This window comes from Suillus fuscotomentosus, assembly GCF_016647785.1.
Source record: "Suillus fuscotomentosus strain FC203 chromosome Unknown F5891scaffold_92, whole genome shotgun sequence".
In the NCBI taxonomy this organism is placed as follows: domain Eukaryota; kingdom Fungi; phylum Basidiomycota; class Agaricomycetes; order Boletales; family Suillaceae; genus Suillus; species Suillus fuscotomentosus.
In genome coordinates, this window is record NW_024539604.1 from 43,094 (window position 1) to 63,655 (window position 20,562).

The following is a 20,562-nucleotide window of genomic DNA, read 5'->3' on the forward strand; positions in this document are numbered from 1 at the left end:
CCCAACCTTCATGACTCTGGAGCTTCGATTCCACCCCCATCTGACCCTTCTCGTGCTACAGCATCGCCCGCGCTATCTTCCTATCAATTCGTCGAGTTTAATTCGCACGCGGTACGCCGTACATCTCAGAAACGCCCTTCAGACACGCCTACTAGCGGACCTTTACCGCAAGCAGCCAATTCTTCATGTCACGACGTACGGCGATCTGGGACCGCTCAGACGTAATACTTCAGATAGCCTTACCTCTGGCTGCGTGTCTGGCAGTTCTGGGGAACGTTGCAAAGTTTGATTCCAATAATTCATTTGTCAGCTCGTGTTCAGTATGTTTAGTATGTTTACCATGGTTTTTACGGAACTCCTTCGATTACCCTCAGAAGACATTAGTACGTTGTTGTTCTTTTACCTGTTTCATTATTGTAGCAACATCTACGATACATGGTTGTTTCGAACAACGCCGTATATATTACTTGGTTGTTCGTAGCCATTAATGAGCGCGCAGTTGGTGCAACCATAGTGGGTGATAAAATATAGCTCCAGGCTGGCCTGCGGGTTTCCAGTACCGCCAAGGTTCGTTTTACGTTCAGCTACAGGAAAAGGGGTGGCGATTACATGTAACTCTCACTGACAGGTTGGAATCGTCTTCAACGGGACCTGGCTGGAAGTGCGCATGTACTATGTGGAAGAGTATCTTGTCTGACCAAGGTCACTTGTCATTCATTCAAAACCCAATGATCAGGGTAAAAGAAACGCCTTAGGCTTCCGTTACAATAAACACTTCTTTTCTCTGAACAAACCATGTATGTCTTTTTTGCAAGATCGGAGACACAAGTGTCCCCGGCGATTCTCATCCTTGAACATATTGAAAAGTCAAAAATTGATGACGAGCAATGGCGGATTGACTTGACGTCGAGTCAATAGACAGGCCCGTACTGATCATCAGTGAACTGAGGGACAAATTAGAATGTCATATATATCAATATATAGCACGCAATCACAAACATCTGCATAATTCTGCTACCGATCGTTACAATGGCATGTTTGACCTTACTACATCAGTAAACTACTCGGTTCTGTACAGTTCTGTACAGAACTGTACAGCATGAGAGGCAGACAGCTTGGTCCCTTCTGGACAGTTTACTACAGTAACACCTTTCCCTGTCAATCCTTGTACAGACATTCACAGACACCCCAAGAACTTCGTTTCTGTACACAATTCACCACAAATCTTATTGTATACTACTGTCCAGTAGGCAGGTATTCTCGCACCACTGTTCTTGCATTTAAAAATAGACAAATCACTGCAAATATAAAACCTAAAAATAAGCAGAATCACCAAAATATATTCATTTCGCAGATAAACGGAAACATGTAGTAGTAAGCGGTAGTATAAGCGATGACAGGAACACATGAAAGCAAAACACCCGAAACCTAATCCAAAATGACTCGCAAATGATTATGCTTTGTCGTGTCCCTCCTGTCGAGCTTGCAAGACTCCGCCCTGCATGCATGCGTTCAATGAGCGTCCGAGACTTGGTTAAATAAAGACTCACCATCCTTCTGCGGCCCACTCGTGAAGTTGCCGCATCAATTTAGGTCCGTGGTATGGGTCGTTCTTGACATCCTCAAGTAGAGCAATCATTGACTGGTAGATGGTGCTGTATTCTTTAGCGGAAAATTTTGGGAATGATTTTCCATTGCCATTCTTGATAAAGCCGTCCAGGACACAATGGTACTACAAAAATCAGCTTCAATCAGTTGTTGATAGCGTATAGTATAGATGAATAAAAGATACCGCAGTGCAAATCAAAGCTAGGCTGTTCAACGGTATCTCCTTCTTGAAAATATCCGGCCTCCTGCGAGCAACACGATAAGATCCAGTATATAAGAAACTGATGGCGGCCTCCCGGAGTGCAGGGTGAGCAGCATTATTAGTTTTCCCCAGTTCGTCCACACCGTTGTGAAGAAAAAGTGAATCGTGCAAAAGCTCCTTAGCGGTATTCTGTACCCATGTCACACGATCTTGCATAGGGACTTCGGGCGGGGGGATGAGGTTGTACATGGTGGGTGCTATGGCAACTGCTGTTTTCTTCAAATCGGAGCGCCAGGTTGACAAATCTTCGTACAGCTAGGATAACAAAATATTAGAATCTGGACATGCGAGAACTGACATACATACCAGTTTCGCCATGTCAGGCTTGTAATCGGGCCACAGACCTAGTATATGTCATGAGTAAAATGTCTTGAGGAAGAAAAGGACATACCTGGTTCGACCTGCTTACTGCCTTCAAGCCATTCTACAAGAGATGATGTGAGAGCTTCAGTGACGGAAATGGGTAGATCATCAGCCAAAGTCGGGAATGCATTCTCGATTGCGTGCTGGGTACGGCAATCCCCTTTGGCATCCTCAAGGAAGGCCTTCCAGCGTGGCGGGTACCAGCCAAGTTGAGTGGGCTTGGGCTCAGACGGTTCCTTGGATCTTGGTGCTTTGGCCATAGTAGCTTTGGTTTCTGATTCCTCCACTTTGATTGATGTCGTGTCGGAAGATCGGAGGAGATCAAGGAATTCGGGATTAGGAACACGGGGACGTCCGTTTTTCTTTTGGTGACGGAGTAAAACATCATCTGGCTTGGGTTCAATGGCCGCCGGCTGCAAAAAAAAAGACAGAAAAATTAGCGCACTCCAGGGAAACAAGTGAAACATACCTGATTGTCATCATCACTGGAGGCACTATCCTCTGCAGCCAATGCTATATTATCGTCTTCATCGCGGGAATATTGGAACTCGAAGTCCGATGGCAGAGCAGTGGTGACCCGGGGTTGAGATGGTAATACTTCCTTTGAGAAACCTATACCTCATTTAGCACACATGATGACGACCAAACCAGTGACTCACCAGGGTGCGCGGTAAGGTATCCCTTTGATGCTCCCCAACCAACTTCCTGATCTTCTTCGTCATCAGTAGTACTTGTATCACTACCCTCGCTAGACATGTCTGATCCTGAGTCTTTCTGACCACTTCCATCATCTGCTGATCGAAGGGTAGGGTCCAAATTTTGATAGAACATGCGATCAGATTGATGTGCAGCTGACGTAGATCTTGAAGGTATCAGTGGCACGGGGTCTTTCTTTGGAGATCTAGTACTGGTAGCAGGAAGACGTCCGATCGCTGCTGAGGCACCAATAGGAGCAGGAAGACACGTTACAGCAACCTTCTCCCTTGCTGCAGCCACGTATGGGTTGTTGAGCGCTTGCAAGTCAGGTTCTGTGCCCGGGGGAACGATGTGTTGAGAAAAACCAAACCTTGCACCAGCTTCACGTCGATGAAAACCGGGTTGGACATCTGACGCCTCCATGCTTGAGGGAGGGATAACAGCTGTCTTCGTCGCCTTGGCTTTCTTCCCCTTAGCTTTAGTGGAAGTTGCAGCAGGGGGATCCGCCGGCTCAGAGGCACTATATGGTGGAGGAGGTTTCTAAATATATTCAGCGTTGACATCTGTAACTACGGGTAGAATAATAGACTTACCTTTGCCCGACTTCCACGACCCTTACGAACTGGTTCTGGAGCAAGAGGGTTAACTGGAACGTTCGAATCGAGGGAGGTAGAGCCCTTGGGTTGGCTGGTCCGTGCTGGGGCACCCAAAAGGGCACCGATTCTCTCAAGTTGATTGGCCCTGCCTCCTGTTCCTGCGCCTGGACGTCCAGAACGCCGAGGGAGTAAGGAGCTATCCACATCTGGAGTCTGCTGCGACATGGAGAGTGGCATGGCCCCAGCCCGTGATTTCTTGGTTGAAATCTCTTGCCCGTCAGAGTCCGTAGCTTTACGCTTCGTTCTCTTCTTCTTAGGGCTACTGCGGGCAGGCATGACTAGGGCTGTAGCTGGGAGTAATAACGAGTAGTACCAATTAAATCAGACACTTACCCAAATGCTTTTTGTAGTCTGGCAGCGGGAATGAGAATGATCATCGCAAATGATATCTGGAAATATGAGTCAACCGCAGCCCGTGTGTAAAGGTGAAAATTTTACGAAGCTGAAAGCGTGCTTTGAAGATGGCCGAGTCGACTGTATGTAGGCATAACGTAGTTAGTATTAGTCACTAGAAAACGTTAAAGTCGTGAGTGAAGATGTACCATTTGGAAATATTCATGATGTCACAACATGACTCGAACAGAATGTATATCAAATCAAAGCAAGAGAGATTACATAAGTGTTTGCAGTAGAGTCGAGTTTATGTAAGTACGTTTCGCTAAACACCTAGTATCCAGTCTTACTCCTTTTTGACTTGGGAGCAATTTCTAGGGTCCATCGGTAATCTATGACTCGTTTGTTATTACGGCTCGTCTCGTCTACGAGTGATTGTGATTCCCCCTCTTCGCCACTGCTTACCGAGTGTTCTGCCTTGAGGCCTTTGAGTAACCACCGTGAGACAAGGAGTTCAGGCGACGGCTCATTCATCGGAAGGTTTGTGATATGTCTCTCTAGCATCTCGATTACGTCGTCGAAGGTTACCTTCGTTGGTTCTCTCATCAGATAGTACCACTCCAACGCGACAGGAAGGAGTTTTTTGAAGTATGGATGGAACTGCTTGCTAAGTTCCTCGACATAGTGCTCCATGTGCCAGAAGAATGATGTTTTGCTGTCACAGCACACCTTGAATTTGGATGCAGACCATTGATGCGGTATCCAGTCGTGAGTATTGTCGAGTTTACGTTTCATGCCGAGAGGACCTCTGAATTCGATACAGATCCAGATGAAGATGTAAAACATCGACTCGAGGTCATCGTGGTAGCCATGCCTAACCAGGGGGGCAACCTTTGCTTTCGAACAGGAGGCTTTCTTGCGTTCATCCGCTCCATCCGGATCACAAAGGTGGAGCTGCAAGAGAAGCGCTCGGGACATGAAGGGTAATGTGCCCTAAATGTTCATTGTTAAAACACGGTGTTATTTGACAAAATAAAAACACTAACAGTGCCCCCGACAGCGTAGTTCCCGCTCTTCAAAATATTAACAGCAAACTCCCAGTCTATCAGCATCCCGTGGGTGTCTTTCCCATCATCCTCAATCATAGCATTGTTCAAACTGCAGTCACGATGGAGAACCTTGCGCTCTTCCACCGCTTCCTTCTGAACTAAACATTAGGTCAGTAAAATCTTCAATACATTGTAATATAGAACTTACTTTTGACGATATCGCGTATTGAGCTAAGCAACTCTAGCTTCGAGCGGAATTTATGCAAAGGCCTCGCGCGTGGCTTCAAGACGAGGCGAACATGAGTCCGGGATGTGCCCTTAAGGCTGCGCAAAACTTTGAACCGATAGTTTGAAGTTCGATCGACTTTGTTCCCAGACTCAACAAACCAATGCTCGATGAGGGTAGGAACACCGCGGACTCCACTCATCTTCTTCATCATGTTGATCTCATTCATAGCCTCCTTCTCTCCCCCCAGGACCCAGTGGTCCTTAATAATGAACTCTTCTTCGTCTTTCCTGGCCAGGTAACAAACGGAACCACGCCCAACAAGACCCTGGCTCGAGAATATAATTTCCAGCATATCGTAGTAATGGTCGTTGACGCGAATCTTGCCAATAGGTTCTGGAAGGGGTGCGTGCAGAGGGTCTTCAGGTACTTCTATAGGGAGCTCCACAGGGAACTCATCGTCATCTTGCGTTTCAGAGGTGTCCTGAGATGTGGTCTTACTATCCTGACCCTCGCCCTCGCCTTTGCCTTTGCCTTTGCCTTTGCCTTTGCCTTTGCCTTTGCCTTTGCCTTTGCCTTTGCCTTTGCCTTTGCCTTTGCCTTTGCCTTTGCCTTTGCCTTTGCCTTTGCCTTTGCCTTTGCCTTTGCCTTTGCCTTTGCCTTTGCCTTTGCCTTTGCCTTTGCCTTTGCCTTTGCCTTTGCCTTTGCCTTTGCCTTTGCCTTTGCCTTTGCCTTTGCCTTTGCCTTTGCCCTCGCCTTTGCCTTTGCCTTCACCCTCACTCTCGCTCTCGCTCTCACTCTCAACCTCACTCTCACCCTCACCCTTTCCCTCACTGGCAGCCTTGACTTCCTGATCTTTTAAGTCCTTCAGGACGTGGATGGGGAGCCAATTTGAGTGTGATTTGATTGTTTGATCAAGTGTGTGTTTAAAGATGTTGATTGAGGGGTCGTACCCAATACACTCGAGTCCACCGAAGACCACGCTCGAGAATATTTGTAAGTACTTGTTAGGTTGTTGGTCGATATGAGTGCAAGCGCTTACAACACCACCCGAGTGGTCGTACAAGTGGACGCGAAGCTCACGATAGCTGGCGCACAGTGAGATCATCAGAGCGAATCTTCTCCAGGGCTGATGTTTCAGAAGTAGGTATGCTTTAGTGTCGAGAGTCTTCGCAAGGGTACCCGAAGGCGTGTATGGGCTGGCAGTCAGCTCACATACCGCCTTGATGGTGTCCCATCGGGCCTCGACATCGTCCAATAAGGCCAGATCTGGTTTGCGTTTGATATTTTCACCACGTACTGGGCGTGATGAGTTTGCTGCGCTCCAGTTGCATGACAAATGGTTTTTTTGAGCAAGTTCCGGCTGTTTTCCAAGGAGGGCAACAGAGACGACATTAAAGAAGGATCCAAAGATATGTTCTGTCGAAGATTGATTGAAGTCCTCCTCACTGGCCATCACTTCATTCCCATCATTGGATGAGTCCGATGAACCCTTGCTATTGCTGGATGGCATCTGGTCATCAAGTGACCCTGCCCCACCAGACGATACGGACTCTGAGAGGCTGTTTTCGGTGATGTTCACATCTTCAGTGGATGAGGTATCGATGGTTCGGTGGGCTAACTTCTCCGCATTTGTAGCAGCTTCATCGACCAAGATCCACTCTCCCTTGTCACTTTCGACTCCTTTCTGCTCCCTGTTTTTTGTAGGTGAACGGTTGCGTTCATATGACGATGGCAGCACCCAATTCCACCGATGTTTTTCAGTATCGTACAGGTTGATCATGGGAACCCCATCTGGTTCGACACTGAAAGTATGAAGACCATCGAGCCTCGCACTTTGAGGAACACTGCTCAAAGGAATTGCAAGCTCTTCCGCCACAGGAATCTCAGTGGTAAAGGATTGGAAGATATGAGTCAACAGGTGGCCAAGTTCGTCTTTGTTAGCAGGTTGATGTTCCTCGAGTATCAAACGATTAAGTTCAGAATTTGTGAGTTTGTCCATCGTTTGGGTGTCATGTATTGGGGGAGCCGTCACAAAGGATGACAGCTTCTTCCCAAGGTCAATCGTTCGAAAATGACAAGCGGATGGCATAGCGTGCAGGACGAACAATGGTTGCTATGTACACTCAGAACAGCGTGAAACAGGTACTGTGCACTACCATAACCCAAAACTGATCTTTTCTCGAACCAAATACTATGCTGATAGGGCGAAGAAGGTGCTTTTTTCCCAAAACTCATTCAACCAAAACTCCGCGGCATGTTCCATACTATTATGTGCGGTGAGGCGCTTATCCGCAATGACTCCAAAACGAGGGACCAGATTAACGGGCGCCCTCAGTTGAGAGAGGGGTATAATGTCCCCCATCCGATCTCCATTCGAACGTTTTGCCCGCTTGAGCAGGTGCAGTTGTGTATTTGCATCGCGATCATTCGATAAGTCAAGGCGTTGAACATAGGTGAGAAATCGATCTTGCCATGACCATTGCGTGCCACTCTTACCAATAGGCCGCATGATAAGCCTGATCTGAGTGATGGTGTGACCTGCAGGGTAAGTGGTTGATGTTAGAACGAGTGTCGTTACACGAGACAGAAAACTCGCCTGAGAGACGACTACTGGGCCATGAATAGCCCGCAGTTGTCTCCACGATGACTGTGTCATAACGATCCAGGGTCCAGGGACCACTGGGCGGAGCACAATTAAGTGTCTGAGCAGGTTTGATGGTATGAGTGTCGTGAATGTCTGTCTCTTGCAAGCGAATCTTGAACCAGACTTGAATTTTGTCGAAAGGAAGGTCAGCCGTAGGTCCAGCTCTCCTTGGGCCACCTATGGCATGAATATGCTGATGTCCATGAGTAGCCTCACGCTGGAGGAAGTCAGCAATGGCCGGTCGCAGATCAGGTAAGCCAAATTTCACAGTGACTTCATCGACGGTGATACTCCTGATGGACGGATCATACCCAAGATTAAAGGCTGTGCATCCAACACTAAATGAGCGCAATGGAACAGGAACTGAACCCTCGTCTCTGCACCGGAGAGCTCTGGCGATAGCGAAATAGTTTGTGATTGGACGGATATGTCCAGGCTGCTGTGGTTCAGGGGAAATGTCATGTGTGTCAATGTCATCATCAACGTCAGGGTCCACATCCTCCGGCTCCTCAGCACACTGTTCGCAATCTAAAAGGCTCGTAGCGAGCTCAAACCGACGACACTTGTCTGCACGGTCCAGGTGTCGACATATCTGAGGATCGTAGTTGTTATTATTGCTAGACCTCGCCGGGTCTTTGATTTCGGTGATATGAGCGTGTTCAGTAACATCCGCGGACCACTGTCTTGTGACGCCAGATGTACGGATACTGGGAACAACATTCTGCATAAGTTCTAACTTGGGAATATGCCAGTGAGTGATGGGTCTATTGCCCTTCCCCCGGCGAGCCCCAGCATCAATAATCGCATCCTTGTTTGCATGGAACTCATGCAATGCGCCCGAGATGCGCTTGAGATCGTCGTCATCAAGGCGTGGCGACTGAACGAGATAACGGAATTGCATGAGCGCACGTAAGGCAGTGATGATACGTGCAGATGCTGCGTCTGCGCACACTGCAATGATATATCGCTGCATGTCTCGTTGACAGCGACCGGTGACCTGTTTAAGCTTCGAGATGCCTCCAGGAAAGTGACGATAACCAGTGGTGGGCTGTAAGACAGAAAATCGGAAATTGATCTCGGATTCTCCAACAGCACAGATGAGCCATTGTGCATCGTGGTCGAAAAATTCCTTATGCAAGTGGTGTAGGGATTCTGGTGTAAAGAAATGGGAGGGCTCTGCAAGTATCCAGTCCCGAAAGAACGGTTCGGCAACACCATTCAGACGAAACTTCTGCGCTTCACGGAAAAAAGCCTCGAGGTCAAGGGGATCGGCATGTGAGCGGACAACGGCAAGCTGCGCAAGAGTCGTCAATTTCATGCGGGGTTCATGCTGGAAGTCATCCCCAAAGTGCTTGTACATCGCCATGGTCACTGGTGACGTCTTTCCACCGACAGTCGCCAGCATCATGGCTTCCGGGGTGTCAGCAATATAACTTGCCAGTGCAGTGAAACAGTAACGACTCTGCCCAATGGGGTCAGATAACATGATGCCCTTTCGAGCAGCCTGCTTGAGTGGTTCGAGAACAATGTCTAGACATTGGTGTATGAGGCGATCCTCCAATACACCTTTCATCCGCTTCTTCTTATGAATAAACTTTGGGACCGGCAGTAAGGCAGTGAGAACGAAAGAACTTGATGAAGATTTGAGTCGTGTATTCATATGTATATTGGCCAAGCTAATAAGAAGTGGATGAGCTACACGATCGCCTGTCAAGGCAGTAATGTTCGTTTTGTCGGATGACAGGATAGTACCGAGAAGAGTTGCGCCGCGTGGTATTGCCGACTTCAAAAATACATTAGTCAAAAACATTGAAATTCAATTTGTTACGCACTTGCATGTCCCAAGCATCATTTCCTGTCATCCATTCAGTATAGATGCAACACAGCCTCTCCGCAGTGGTGTACACCTTGCGAGGTGTGAAGTCCATACGATTGTGAAATAACGGGTGGTTGAAGATACTTGCGATGCACTCCAGTGGGTCGCGCCAATAGAGAATTACGGGTGACTTAGTAGGATGCGACGTAGGAATGATTTGGGACTTCCAACGTGGACCACTGGGTAGCATTTCTGCTCGACCTCGAAGTTCTTTGGCCGAGCGAAATGACAAGGGTAAATCTTTAATCTAAAAGGGCCTACAGTCAAGGGAGAGCAGCAAGTTTAAAGTTCGGACACTGACCATGTCAAGCGATAGGAAAGAATCAATCTTCCCCATGCTCAACCCAGAACGCAGTAGCCATGCGGCAACCTGCCAGTCTCTCCGACTACTGAATGGAAAATAAAGATTTGTTTTGCGATATACGCTGTTTTCGTCAGCGTCGAATAAACCTAAGAACGTATAGCCGTCCTCATAGGCGAGTGGGGAATTGGGAAAATAATCCGTGACTTCAGTATTTGCATCTTTGCCCTGGTCCCGAATTCCATCATGCGCTTCCAGCGTGATGTCCTCTTCTTGACCATGAAAGACGTATGTATTGTCCTCATCTCCGAGTCCTGGCTCATAATAAGGCATAGGTAGTCCATTATTGTCCATTGGGTCCATGGGATGATCGTCAGTGGGCGGAATTATGGTATTGAGCTTGATAATATCGTCCAGCCAGGTGTTGCAGCCAGACCGGGGCTGGCTCATATGACGAGCAACAGATGTATGGTCCTTGAGGACTTTTCCGCATGATGGACAGTGAGGCATGAGGTCAGGTAGCGTAAGACTTCAATTGATTGAATTGAGTCGAGACTCGACATCGGCATTTTCCGATACTATCGACTCTCTACTACCATGATGAGCGTTCTGCGATCATTGTCAGCAAGCACATCAGGTACAACCAATTCACAACGTTGCGAAGGACTGTCACCCGGAATTTTTGATCTATACGAGGTTCACAATGCCGTCAATTCCATGGTGAAGTCAATCGAATTTTCTTAAGTTTTAAGCACCTTACTTTTGAACAGTCTAAACAGGATCCAACCAACTCAGAAGCTAACCTTATCATGAACCTTGTAAGAGCAAAACGCGAAGTTTATCGGGCACAAAAAGTACTGGCAGATTGTGTTGTAAGGGAAAATGAAATGTTGGCAAGTCTGCTCAGATTTCGAGCCGAAGAGGCAGAGAAGCGGCTGGATGATGCAGACATTGGACTAGGTTGCATGAGAGTTGTCTTCAAGAACCATGGATGGACTCACATTGTTCCTCCAAGTTGTTCAACTCCGGGTCGAACTCACAGGAGTTTGCAAGGTAAGTTTGTTTATACTACGAAATGATGTCGTGGCATTCTGAGATCCGCTGACACCAGGAAATTCATCGGTGATTTTGGTAGAAGTTGGAGAGGGCCGGCGCCTCACTGCCCAGCTTGATTGATTCTCAGTATTTACTTCATGTTTCCCCTTACTAGGTTTGATTCGACTCGTAGTATTATGCTGTGAATACCTCATATGTTAGTATATCATGTTGCATGTTTATTTTTAGTTCCGTTTGTATTTGGAATCGATAAAATTTGTACAAGTCCAATTTTCGAATTGAAAACTACTAAGTGCTCGAGCTCACTGGCAATAATTAGCTTACTACTAGTAGTACTAGGATGCAAGGTCTTGCAGAACTGTGAGCAACTGGAAATGTGTGGCTATTGTTTGCTGTGCGCGTGGCGGCACTGTGGAGTCTGTCCAACTCTGTCGCTGGCTGTTACAAAAACACAAAATTTGTACATTCTGTGGAGAAAATTGTAGTTTACTGATGTATCCCCTACGATCACTTCGTGACCCACCACTACTTCGTGATTTTCAACTACAGACCTCAAATTTACACCAATCACTTAGCTACTTCACTGAATACATTCAACATATTCCCATATCCTATTCCAAGTGAAACGAAGCAATTTCATAAAGAAATGATAGAGATAGTATTTTCTACGTGACACCAGGAAAAGTCACGGACTGGTGTCACCTGCCGACACTGCCGATATCGGACATTGAATTCACCGAGAATGCTCACCTTCGTGATTGTTACAAGCTGGGATTCATTGCTATGCCATGGGATGTCGCCGGGGGGCAGCATCTACTGACCCCGAGTATGAGTCACGGATCCAGGCAGCACTTGCAGATGTTTCAACATCAAGCTCCTCTCATCCTGGACACCCACCATCACTATTTTTTTTTTCACGCATCCTTCACACCCATCATATATTTCTGGACAGTGGCCTGCTCCGAGTCACAATTCCCCCATGTATCAATACCCACATCCAAATTTCACTCAACAATATCCCCCTTAACATTAATCACTGCTATACACATACAAATCCATATAATTCGGACATACTGTAACTCGCGACATAGTATTAGTAGCATCTGATAATTGCATGGTAAATTCGAGTTTCGATCTTGTCGAGCACGCCGAGCGGACTCTGAATTTGGCCAGAGTGACCGTCAGTGACTATATGTGACATCTGCGTGACTCACGGAGTTGCGGTGGCTCACGAAGTGACCGTAAGGGATAGTATAGAGGCACGAGGAGTTCCTGATTTCTCTGCACAAGTCTGTGATCAGTAAAAGACCCCCGCATTCCTCAAAATAAAGCTTCAAGTAGTGTTACCGCGGCTCCGGCTTATTGCCGGTTTTAGCCGCGGCCCGAGCTATGAATAGCTGAACCGGCAAATGGTTCCAGCTTATATAATTCACAGTCTGACTCGGCTTAACTAACTGCAGTTAAGTCAAATTAAGGGGTTAAAACCGGCTCAAATATATTTTTAAACTATAAGTCAAAAAATAGAATCTAATATTAGATAAAACAACTTATCTGTAAGCAGGACTCGATTGCTTCGACCGTTTCGATTAAGGCCTGACAGTATGCTAGACTCATCGACAACGAGGAGAGCAGGTGATTGTGGCTCCTCTCAGCACTGCTGTACAGAGACGAGAAGGGGTGACGAAAGTGCACTGTCAAAGACGGGTGCGATGAGCTTTGGGATCTATGCAATGTCAAATAGTACGGACCAGTAGCCATGTTAACGAGGCAACAAGATCGTTGTTGGATACAAGTTAGAGGTAGAAAGATACACGATGGACGAGGGGCGAAGGGGCGATTGAGGATAGACGGAGATGTCGAAGTGATTGGGGCATGGAGATGGAGGGGTGAGTTTACGGTGCAGGGGACACGAGAAAAGTCGTTAGCAGTCAAATGGACACTAAATGCCAGGATGAAAATCAGGGACGTCTTTCGACGATCCTATTAGAAGGTGAGATGGGTAGGACAAGGGAAAGGTATGAGATGTACCTCTGCGCGTTCGACCTCGCTCTCATCCGTGTCGTCCTCTCTTGGAGCCTGGCAATGATATTTGCTACTCTCGCTGGCTGTGCTTGGGCTGTTCATGGCAGGGTGTGTGAAGGAGGGTGTTGTGTTGACCACGAGAGAGAGGTAAGTCATACTTGAATATGGGAAAGTAGAGCTGGCGCACCTTTTGCGAGAACGGAATATTTTGAGTCGCTACTGCCAGTCACGCTTCCCATGCCGCCATAACCCCATTCTACGAATTCTGGCTCATCACGTACATTTGCAAAAGGGTTTGCTGGAGGCTGACATTTTGATCCGTAGACATGACCATTAAGCATACGCCTGGCAGACTTTGTGAGTAGAGGTGGGGTAGTGAAACGAGTTGAGGGTGTTGGGATTGCATGACGGCTGCCGCCTGAACCGAGTGAGTTTGCTGAAGAGCGTGGTTTTGAGTCTGATGATGATGATGTTGAACATTTTGGTTGGCGAATTGGATCATACACACCAGAACATTTTTGAGCACCGCCTCCAGAGTCCAGATTGAATGAAAGACATGTGCCTACTGCATGTAGCGTCAAGGCATCATGATGTAGTTTATAGAAAACTGTACTTACTTTGTATTAAACAAAGTTATAACTTATAAGCATGTTGAAGCTGATACGACACAAAATGAGACTATGCAATGCGATGAATATTATCTGTCACGCTGTCACCTTAGATCATATCGAGTGAAACATCAGATAATCATATTGTCATCTCACAACTACACGGTTCCTACTGAGACTCATACGAATCATACAAACTTGCATCGTGCTCTCAAACCAATACTATCTAACACTGATGGCCCCCCAAGACAATGTAAGTCACTCTGTCAATGTTCAATCAAAAGCTAAACAAATGTTAGCTATATGGCTGCGCTGCTCGTGGACGAAGATTATGAGAGCAGGCGAAGTCAGAAAAGGCTGAGCGAGACCGTGCATCAAGGCAAAGAGCTGAAAGAGGCAGACAGAGAGGGAATGGAAGTGTTGTTCAAAGGCAGAGAGGAGGGGAAAGGGGACAATGGCCGGGGGGAGGGAAAAGGTGACAACGGCCGGGGGGAGGGGAAAGCAGTCAACGGCCGGGGGGAGGGGAAAGTGGTCAACAGTCGGGGAGATCGAAGTGGCAATGTTGGTTGCTGAGAGTGTTCGGTCGTCGCAATGGGCAGGAATGAGTGGGATTTGTTGAGGATGAAGGAGGAGGTACTGTAAGTTAGGTCGTGGGGTGGGGTGCTGTTGTGTCGAAAGGTACAGGTTAGGGATAGATCTTAGAATTAGTGTTTGTGAAATTGTATTGATAATGGAACATTACCTGAGCTGCCATCACTGACTTGGTGCATCAAGCTACCTTGAATGGCAAGGACGATGAGAACGACAACGATGAGGACGACGACAAGGACAAGAATGACGAGGATGATGAGGATGAGGACAATGACGAGGACGAGGATGATGACGAGGATGATGATGAGGATGATGACGAGGACGAGGACGACGATGAGGACGAGGACGAGGACGAGGATGACGATGAGGACGAGGAGGAGGGGAAGTTCAGTACTCACATCAAGTCATCTAGGGTGAGTTCGATGATTAAGCAAAAATGCTAAAACCAGTTGCGCAGTCACTGCTGACGCCTTTCCTGGAGCTCGTGTAGTTAGGTAGGGTGGGGGTAGAGTAGAGAGGAAGTTAAATGCTCACCTTCGCCATTGTACTCCTTGCCTAGAAACTTGTCTAGGGTGAGTTCGACGGTTAAGCAAAAAATGCTAAAACCAGTTGCGCAGTCACTGCTGATGCCTTCACTGGAGCTCATGTAGTTAGATAGGGTGAGGGTAGAGTAGAGAGGAAATTTGATACTCACCTTCATCATTGTACTCCTTGCCTAGAAGCTAGTCCTAGGGGTGAGTTTGACAGTCAAACAAAAATGCTAAAACCAGTTGCGCAGTCACTGCTGACACCTTTGCTGGAGCTCATGTAGTTAGATAGGGTGGGGGTAGAGTAGAGAGGAAGTTTAATGCTCACCTTCGCCATTGTACTCCTTGCCTAGAAACTTGTCTAGGGTGAGTTCGACGGTTGAACAAAAAATGCTAAAACCAGTTGCGCAGTCACTACTGACACCTTGACTGACTGCAACTGGTATGGTTAGTTAGGTGAAAAAGTTGTGTCAAGAGGAGAAACAAATCAATAGTCGTCAGTCTAATGACAAAAGCAGTAGCATGAGCAAGATGACAGAAACAGTGAGGTAGCAGTAAAAGGCAGGAATTAAGAGACGATAGATATGGTTGTGATATCATCCGGAATGTCATCGCATTCATCCTCTGCAATAATTCTGAGAAGGGCCTCATAATCACGACCACCAGAAGTAGTTCCGCTGGTGGCAGATATCAGTAAATCACTAGAGCCAGATGCCAAGAGATCTTCGTGGCTCGCGGAGCCCGTGGCACACATCAAGTTATACTCCATATCCTTTTGGGACGCTGCCCAACCCTCGGTGAAGTGCATTTGCTCTTTTTTCAGCGCAAATTTGATCACCTGTAGGGCTTCCATCAAATATGGGCTGAGACGATTGCACTTCTTCATAAACGTGTCACTGCTGGAGGAAAATACATGCTCGCATGGGACAGCAGAGGCCTGAATTGGCAGAAAGTCCATTGCGATTTTGTAGAGTGTCGGAAACATTGGTGCCGAAACCTAGTTCACCATCGATGCCTGGTTATCAACAAAACCTGCAATAGAGGAATAGGACTCTTACCATCCAAAAAGAAAGCAGATCTGTTCCTGTAGGGCTAAGAATACCTGTGCTGTATGCATTGAACTCGTCCTCGACTGATCGGGGGCCATCCTGGTGACGTGGCAGTATATTTATCTCAGGAAGTCCATAGATGGTCGATCCTAGTGTTGCAGGGCGTGGCTGACGGATCAACTGATCGGACTGTGTGGAAACATTTGTTGATATCTTGTTCCGCATCTGTGGGATATATCAGTCCAAAGTTTGACTGTTATTACCAGGCAGACATACCAGTTTGAGAATATAGGATTTTGCCTCTGCGATTCGTGCGACTGGCCAATGTTCGTTCATCCATGATAGACGTCTTGTGGGGTTGACGACTATATACAATCATGAGAATTCACCTTAGAGAAACATACATGACTGACACATTGCAACAGCATATGCTCCTGTGAGGCTCATTCGGTCATCGTACTTAGCTGCCCATGATAGACCTATGGCAGCCAAAGGTGCACAGTGTGGGACAAGGTCAGCAACGAGCTTCCATCTTTCGATCAACCCTTTGAAGGCCGGAACGGCGCTGCCTAGCAGAGGACTGGTTTCACCGGACATGCATTGTTGAGCGTGGTGCGGTGCCTAATGTAGAACAGTAAATGAGTTATAGACTTCAGACATCTTAAAACATACCTCCAGGATAACCTCAAGATCCTGCAGGACTTGCCAATCCATGGGGGTCAATTTATGACAGACTATGTTGCGTTGAGCAGGAAGGTCGATCCAATGGTCGATAGCCTGGACAACCGTTAGGCTGCGTGAAATTCTAATAAGATGAAATGTTACCTGTCATAGGATCCTCAAACAATTGAACATGATATATGTTGAATCACAATGAGTAGGCTCGTCGCACAGCAATTCAACTATTGGCAGAGCCATACGCTCGCCCTTGTCGTCTACAAACCATCCCTCTGCATTGCCAGAAGTAATGGCAGCTCGAAAGCTATCACGACGCTGGCCTGACACGCGGATCACACGGACAATATCTCTAGCCCAATTGATGACATTATTTTGCAGAGCCTTGACGTACTCCACCTTATTGAAGGTGTACGGGCCAGCTATGAAAGTGTCAGCCAAATCTGAAAAGTCCGCAGTAGGGTGCTCATTCAGGATGTGTTGGACGCATATATTTACTATATGCGGAAAACATGGGATGCGGTGATCGACCGTGTCGAATTCAATCCCATCTTTCTGCAATAGTTGCAAGAGTTCATCCATTGCGGTCCTGTTGTTGCTGGCGTTGTCCAAGGTAAAGTGTCCGATCTGGACAAAGTCAGATAATGCGATGAAGTACAATAAAACACCAACATTATGTTTCACTTCAGCGCGATCAATCAGCTCTAATATCTTCGAAGCGAGTGCCATCCCCGTGTGACTACCAGGGATATGATGAAAGGCGATGAGAGCAGCCTTCAAAACAAGTGCTCCTTGCTCACTTTCTTTGGCAATCCAATGTGCGGTCACAGCAAGAAAGGGACGGAGCTTAGAATCAGACCATATGTCAGACATAAATGAAATTCGTCCTTGAGCAGCCTGCAAGATATGAACATACAATATGTAATCGATAGCTGTACACTTACAGCGAGGTCATGTTTGATAGCTGCGAAGTATTCATCCCATGCATCGATAATTATTTGCCGAAATTTTGTACGATGAGGGATATCGGAATCCTTGATATCTTGACGCAAGAGGCAGAGCAGCCGACGAAACTCTGGACACTCAACAACACTTATTGCCTAGAGATGGCGGTTAATGAGATTACATAGAAAATAGATAGTACTCACTTGGTCGTCAGCTACGATAAACTTCACAATATGTCTATGCATCTCCTCAATGGAGAATTTTGGGAAGTCATGATCTGAAGATGCCGACTTGCCAACACCAGGCCGTGAACCGCTAAGTCTGGGATATGGGGGAGGACCAAGTGTCTCGATTGTGCATGTAAGATCTTTGAGTCGTTCCAGCATCTGGGTGAAGGTCCAGCCTTCATTGAGGTGCTCCCCAACAGGATGTATGCCGATTGGCCATTGCTGCTTCTCGGATTCCTGGAGGTAGAGTTCGATATGGACTTTATATATGTGGGAACGAAGAGGGGTATTGCTCGTAGATGAGCTGTAAATAGTTAGGGGACAGGATGAGTCGATCTTATTTTCATTCCTGGTAAAGGTGGTGAGAAAGAGCATAAAAGACCTCCAGATGTGTTACTTACTCGCATGGAACACAAATGCGCTTGCCAGTGTCCGAGTTCTTCCTAAAGAAAAACTGGACATCAGAAGTAGACTTAAGGCCTCTTTTTCTCGTGGCAAAGGGATCGGTGAGGAGAGTACTAGTCGTTGTAGTCGTTGTCTGTAGTGGGCTCGGGTGTGTGTGGGTGTTGACTATGACTTCAGGTGGGTCATCTTTGTCTTCACCACTGCTGACATTATTGAGATCGATCCACTCGCCATCATCCGGACGAGTAGCTGTGTCGTCCTGCCTAAATCTCTGGGGAAGCTGCCGTTGTCTCCTAGGGCGGTGAAGAGCAGTAGCAATTGCAGCTGCTGCAGTGGTAGTTGCAGCAGCAGCAGGGATGACAGGAACGGGAGCGGGAGCAGCAGGAGGGAGAAGAGCAGGAGCAGGGGCGACAGGCTCAGGAGCAGCTTCAACCTGGGGAATTTTAGTATTTTGTTGACGACGGCCGCAACAGTTCATGTTAGTAGCAGTAGTGCTGGAGATAGAACGAGAGACTTGCCTATGTAGTATATATACCTTTGTACTGGGTCTCCCCAGGAAAATACCGATGTGTACGATGGCATGGAATCACCTGCATTGCAGGGTCTAGACACGATGGTTAATTGTGATACATAATGAAAGGGACATACACACATATTTTGCTTAGCACCTCTCCATAGCATCACCACTCGACCCTACTGTATCAGTCAGATCACAGCAACCGGTTCTTGGATGTAGGTGGGGATCTCCGTGAGGAGTCCGTGAGGAGAACACGAGGGTTGAATCCTGGGCAAGATCAGTTCATACAGCCGTACTTATGATATATAATGGCAATACTACCTGGTGTGTTTAGACGGCATTGAGATAAGCTTAAGTTCATATAGCCGCTAGCGTCAGCTGTCATGATGTAAGGGACAAAACACCTGCGTCTGGAACATACAAAATGACATGCGTTGGTGAGAATGCAGTGAGTATGAGGAGGACTTGCGGTGCACGCCAAGACTCTCCAGTTTGCGAGACATACATGAATGTATGCCTTAGATCCAGCCATTTCGAAAACTGGGAATATAGCGTTGAATGCTGGGTGTATGGTATGAGCGAGATCAAAAATGGAAGAAATGAGGACATACATACACGTTGCTTAACGACTCTGCATAGCATCACAACCCGTCCCTGCTGTATTGGCCAAATTGTAGTGACTAGTTCTTGAATGTAGGTGGGGATCTCTGTGAGAACGCGAGGGTTGAGTCCTGGGCAAGATCAGTTCATATAGTCGTACTTGGGGTAATTAATGGTGATACTCATGAGGACATACATACTGTTACGAACTAGGATAGTTCTTTAACAACAAAGGCTCGACAGAGCGTTCACGTTGTTGAGGTCTTTGTATAGCTCTTCAGATAAGAAGAGGTTCGTAGACTTTAGTCAAAGGAGTGCTTTGACAAAGAGATCGGTTCTGACGTCTTAAGATTGGTGGTCTTAAGAGAAGGAAGTTTTCAGGGTAAAACCTAGTAAGATTGAAGTGACGATTCTAAGTAAAGTACACGTGCTTAAATAGGAAACTATATGCGCACGGACCAAGGCTACGGTGAGATAATAGTACAGAGGTCGAATGCGGAAGTAAGACCAAGAAAGGAAAGTTAAACTGCTAAGAACGTAAGGCATAATGGCAGATACGTGAGAAGTAAAGAAAGTAGAGCGATTGTAACATTACCCCCTTACTAGGGTTGAAGCCACCGGATTCAATCATCCTGGTTAGCATAGTAGATAGGATCGTCCGAGTAATCGAGAGCATCTGGACCGTCGTCTGGTCCGGCTTTCATGCGTTCTAACTCATAGAGCGCTTCTTCTTCCCTACATTGGGCGGCATATGCGTCATCTAAATCATTCTCCCAGAGTGCGAGGGTTCGATAGAATCCATCGTCCTTCCAGGTTAAGGAAGTGGGGGATTCCCCAGTGTAGTGCGGGCAGTAGAGCGAAAGATGGCCTGGAGATAATTCTCGACAGACGCGGCAGTAGTATTCGGGGCAATGAACTTGCCTATGCCCGAGCGTTTTGCAGTATCTGCAAACACGATTCTCATCGGGGTTAGAAGAGGTCGCTCGTAAGGGTGATGGGCCTGGTTTAGGGCTAAGTGCTTCATCGGCGCTGGTGGCACGTTTCTTCCCCTTATCAGTACGGGAACGCTGGCCTCGTACTCTCTTTCTGGATGGGGCGGTTCGTCGTATAGGATGGTGGACGGCAACATCTTGTCGCTCTGCCTCCGCGATTAGCTCAGCGGGAGTGGCAGGTTGGGTTCTTCCCAACGCTTGTATCGGTACGATTCCATCCGTAAAGGTATGCGAAGATAATGAGTTCGGGATGACGAGCGGGGGATGAATATGGAGTGTAGCCAATGCGTCGGCTAGATCTTGCACCTCGTAGTGTGAGAGGCACTGATGA

General features: G+C 47.2%; 5 protein-coding genes across 5 annotated transcripts; 1 reads left to right on the top strand and 4 right to left on the bottom strand.

Moving 5' to 3' along the window:
• Positions 1-1,428: 1,428 nt before the first annotated feature.
• Positions 1,429-3,861, bottom strand: F5891DRAFT_1196029 (uncharacterized protein; the record flags this gene model as incomplete). The annotated part of the gene is made up of 8 exons (XM_041368240.1): positions 1,429-1,498; positions 1,551-1,732; positions 1,793-2,125; positions 2,177-2,214; positions 2,262-2,646; positions 2,703-2,845; positions 2,893-3,469; positions 3,523-3,861. 8 exons carry the CDS (start codon positions 3,859-3,861, stop codon positions 1,429-1,431), a joined length of 2,067 nt encoding a protein of 688 aa, XP_041219274.1.
• A 390-nt stretch (positions 3,862-4,251) lies between these two features.
• On the bottom strand, positions 4,252-7,285 carry F5891DRAFT_1196030 (uncharacterized protein; the record flags this gene model as incomplete). Its single annotated transcript, XM_041368241.1, has 3 exons — positions 4,252-4,911; positions 4,965-5,125; positions 5,176-7,285. The coding sequence occupies 3 exons, from the start codon at positions 7,283-7,285 to the stop codon at positions 4,252-4,254; spliced, it is 2,931 nt and encodes a 976-aa protein (XP_041219275.1).
• A 102-nt stretch (positions 7,286-7,387) lies between these two features.
• On the bottom strand, positions 7,388-10,527 carry F5891DRAFT_962545 (uncharacterized protein; the record flags this gene model as incomplete). Its single annotated transcript, XM_041375915.1, has 5 exons — positions 7,388-7,734; positions 7,775-9,211; positions 9,302-9,623; positions 9,673-9,963; positions 10,018-10,527. 5 exons carry the CDS (start codon positions 10,525-10,527, stop codon positions 7,388-7,390), a joined length of 2,907 nt encoding a protein of 968 aa, XP_041219276.1.
• Positions 10,528-14,006: 3,479 nt separating this feature from the next.
• On the top strand, positions 14,007-14,784 carry F5891DRAFT_1196032 (uncharacterized protein; the record flags this gene model as incomplete). The annotated part of the gene is made up of 3 exons (XM_041368242.1): positions 14,007-14,178; positions 14,478-14,707; positions 14,752-14,784. The coding sequence occupies 3 exons, from the start codon at positions 14,007-14,009 to the stop codon at positions 14,782-14,784; spliced, it is 435 nt and encodes a 144-aa protein (XP_041219277.1).
• A 3,330-nt stretch (positions 14,785-18,114) lies between these two features.
• On the bottom strand, positions 18,115-18,600 carry F5891DRAFT_985607 (uncharacterized protein; the record flags this gene model as incomplete). The annotated part of the gene is made up of 1 exon (XM_041377625.1): positions 18,115-18,600. One exon carries the CDS (start codon positions 18,598-18,600, stop codon positions 18,115-18,117), a length of 486 nt encoding a protein of 161 aa, XP_041219278.1.
• Positions 18,601-20,562: the final 1,962 nt, after the last annotated feature.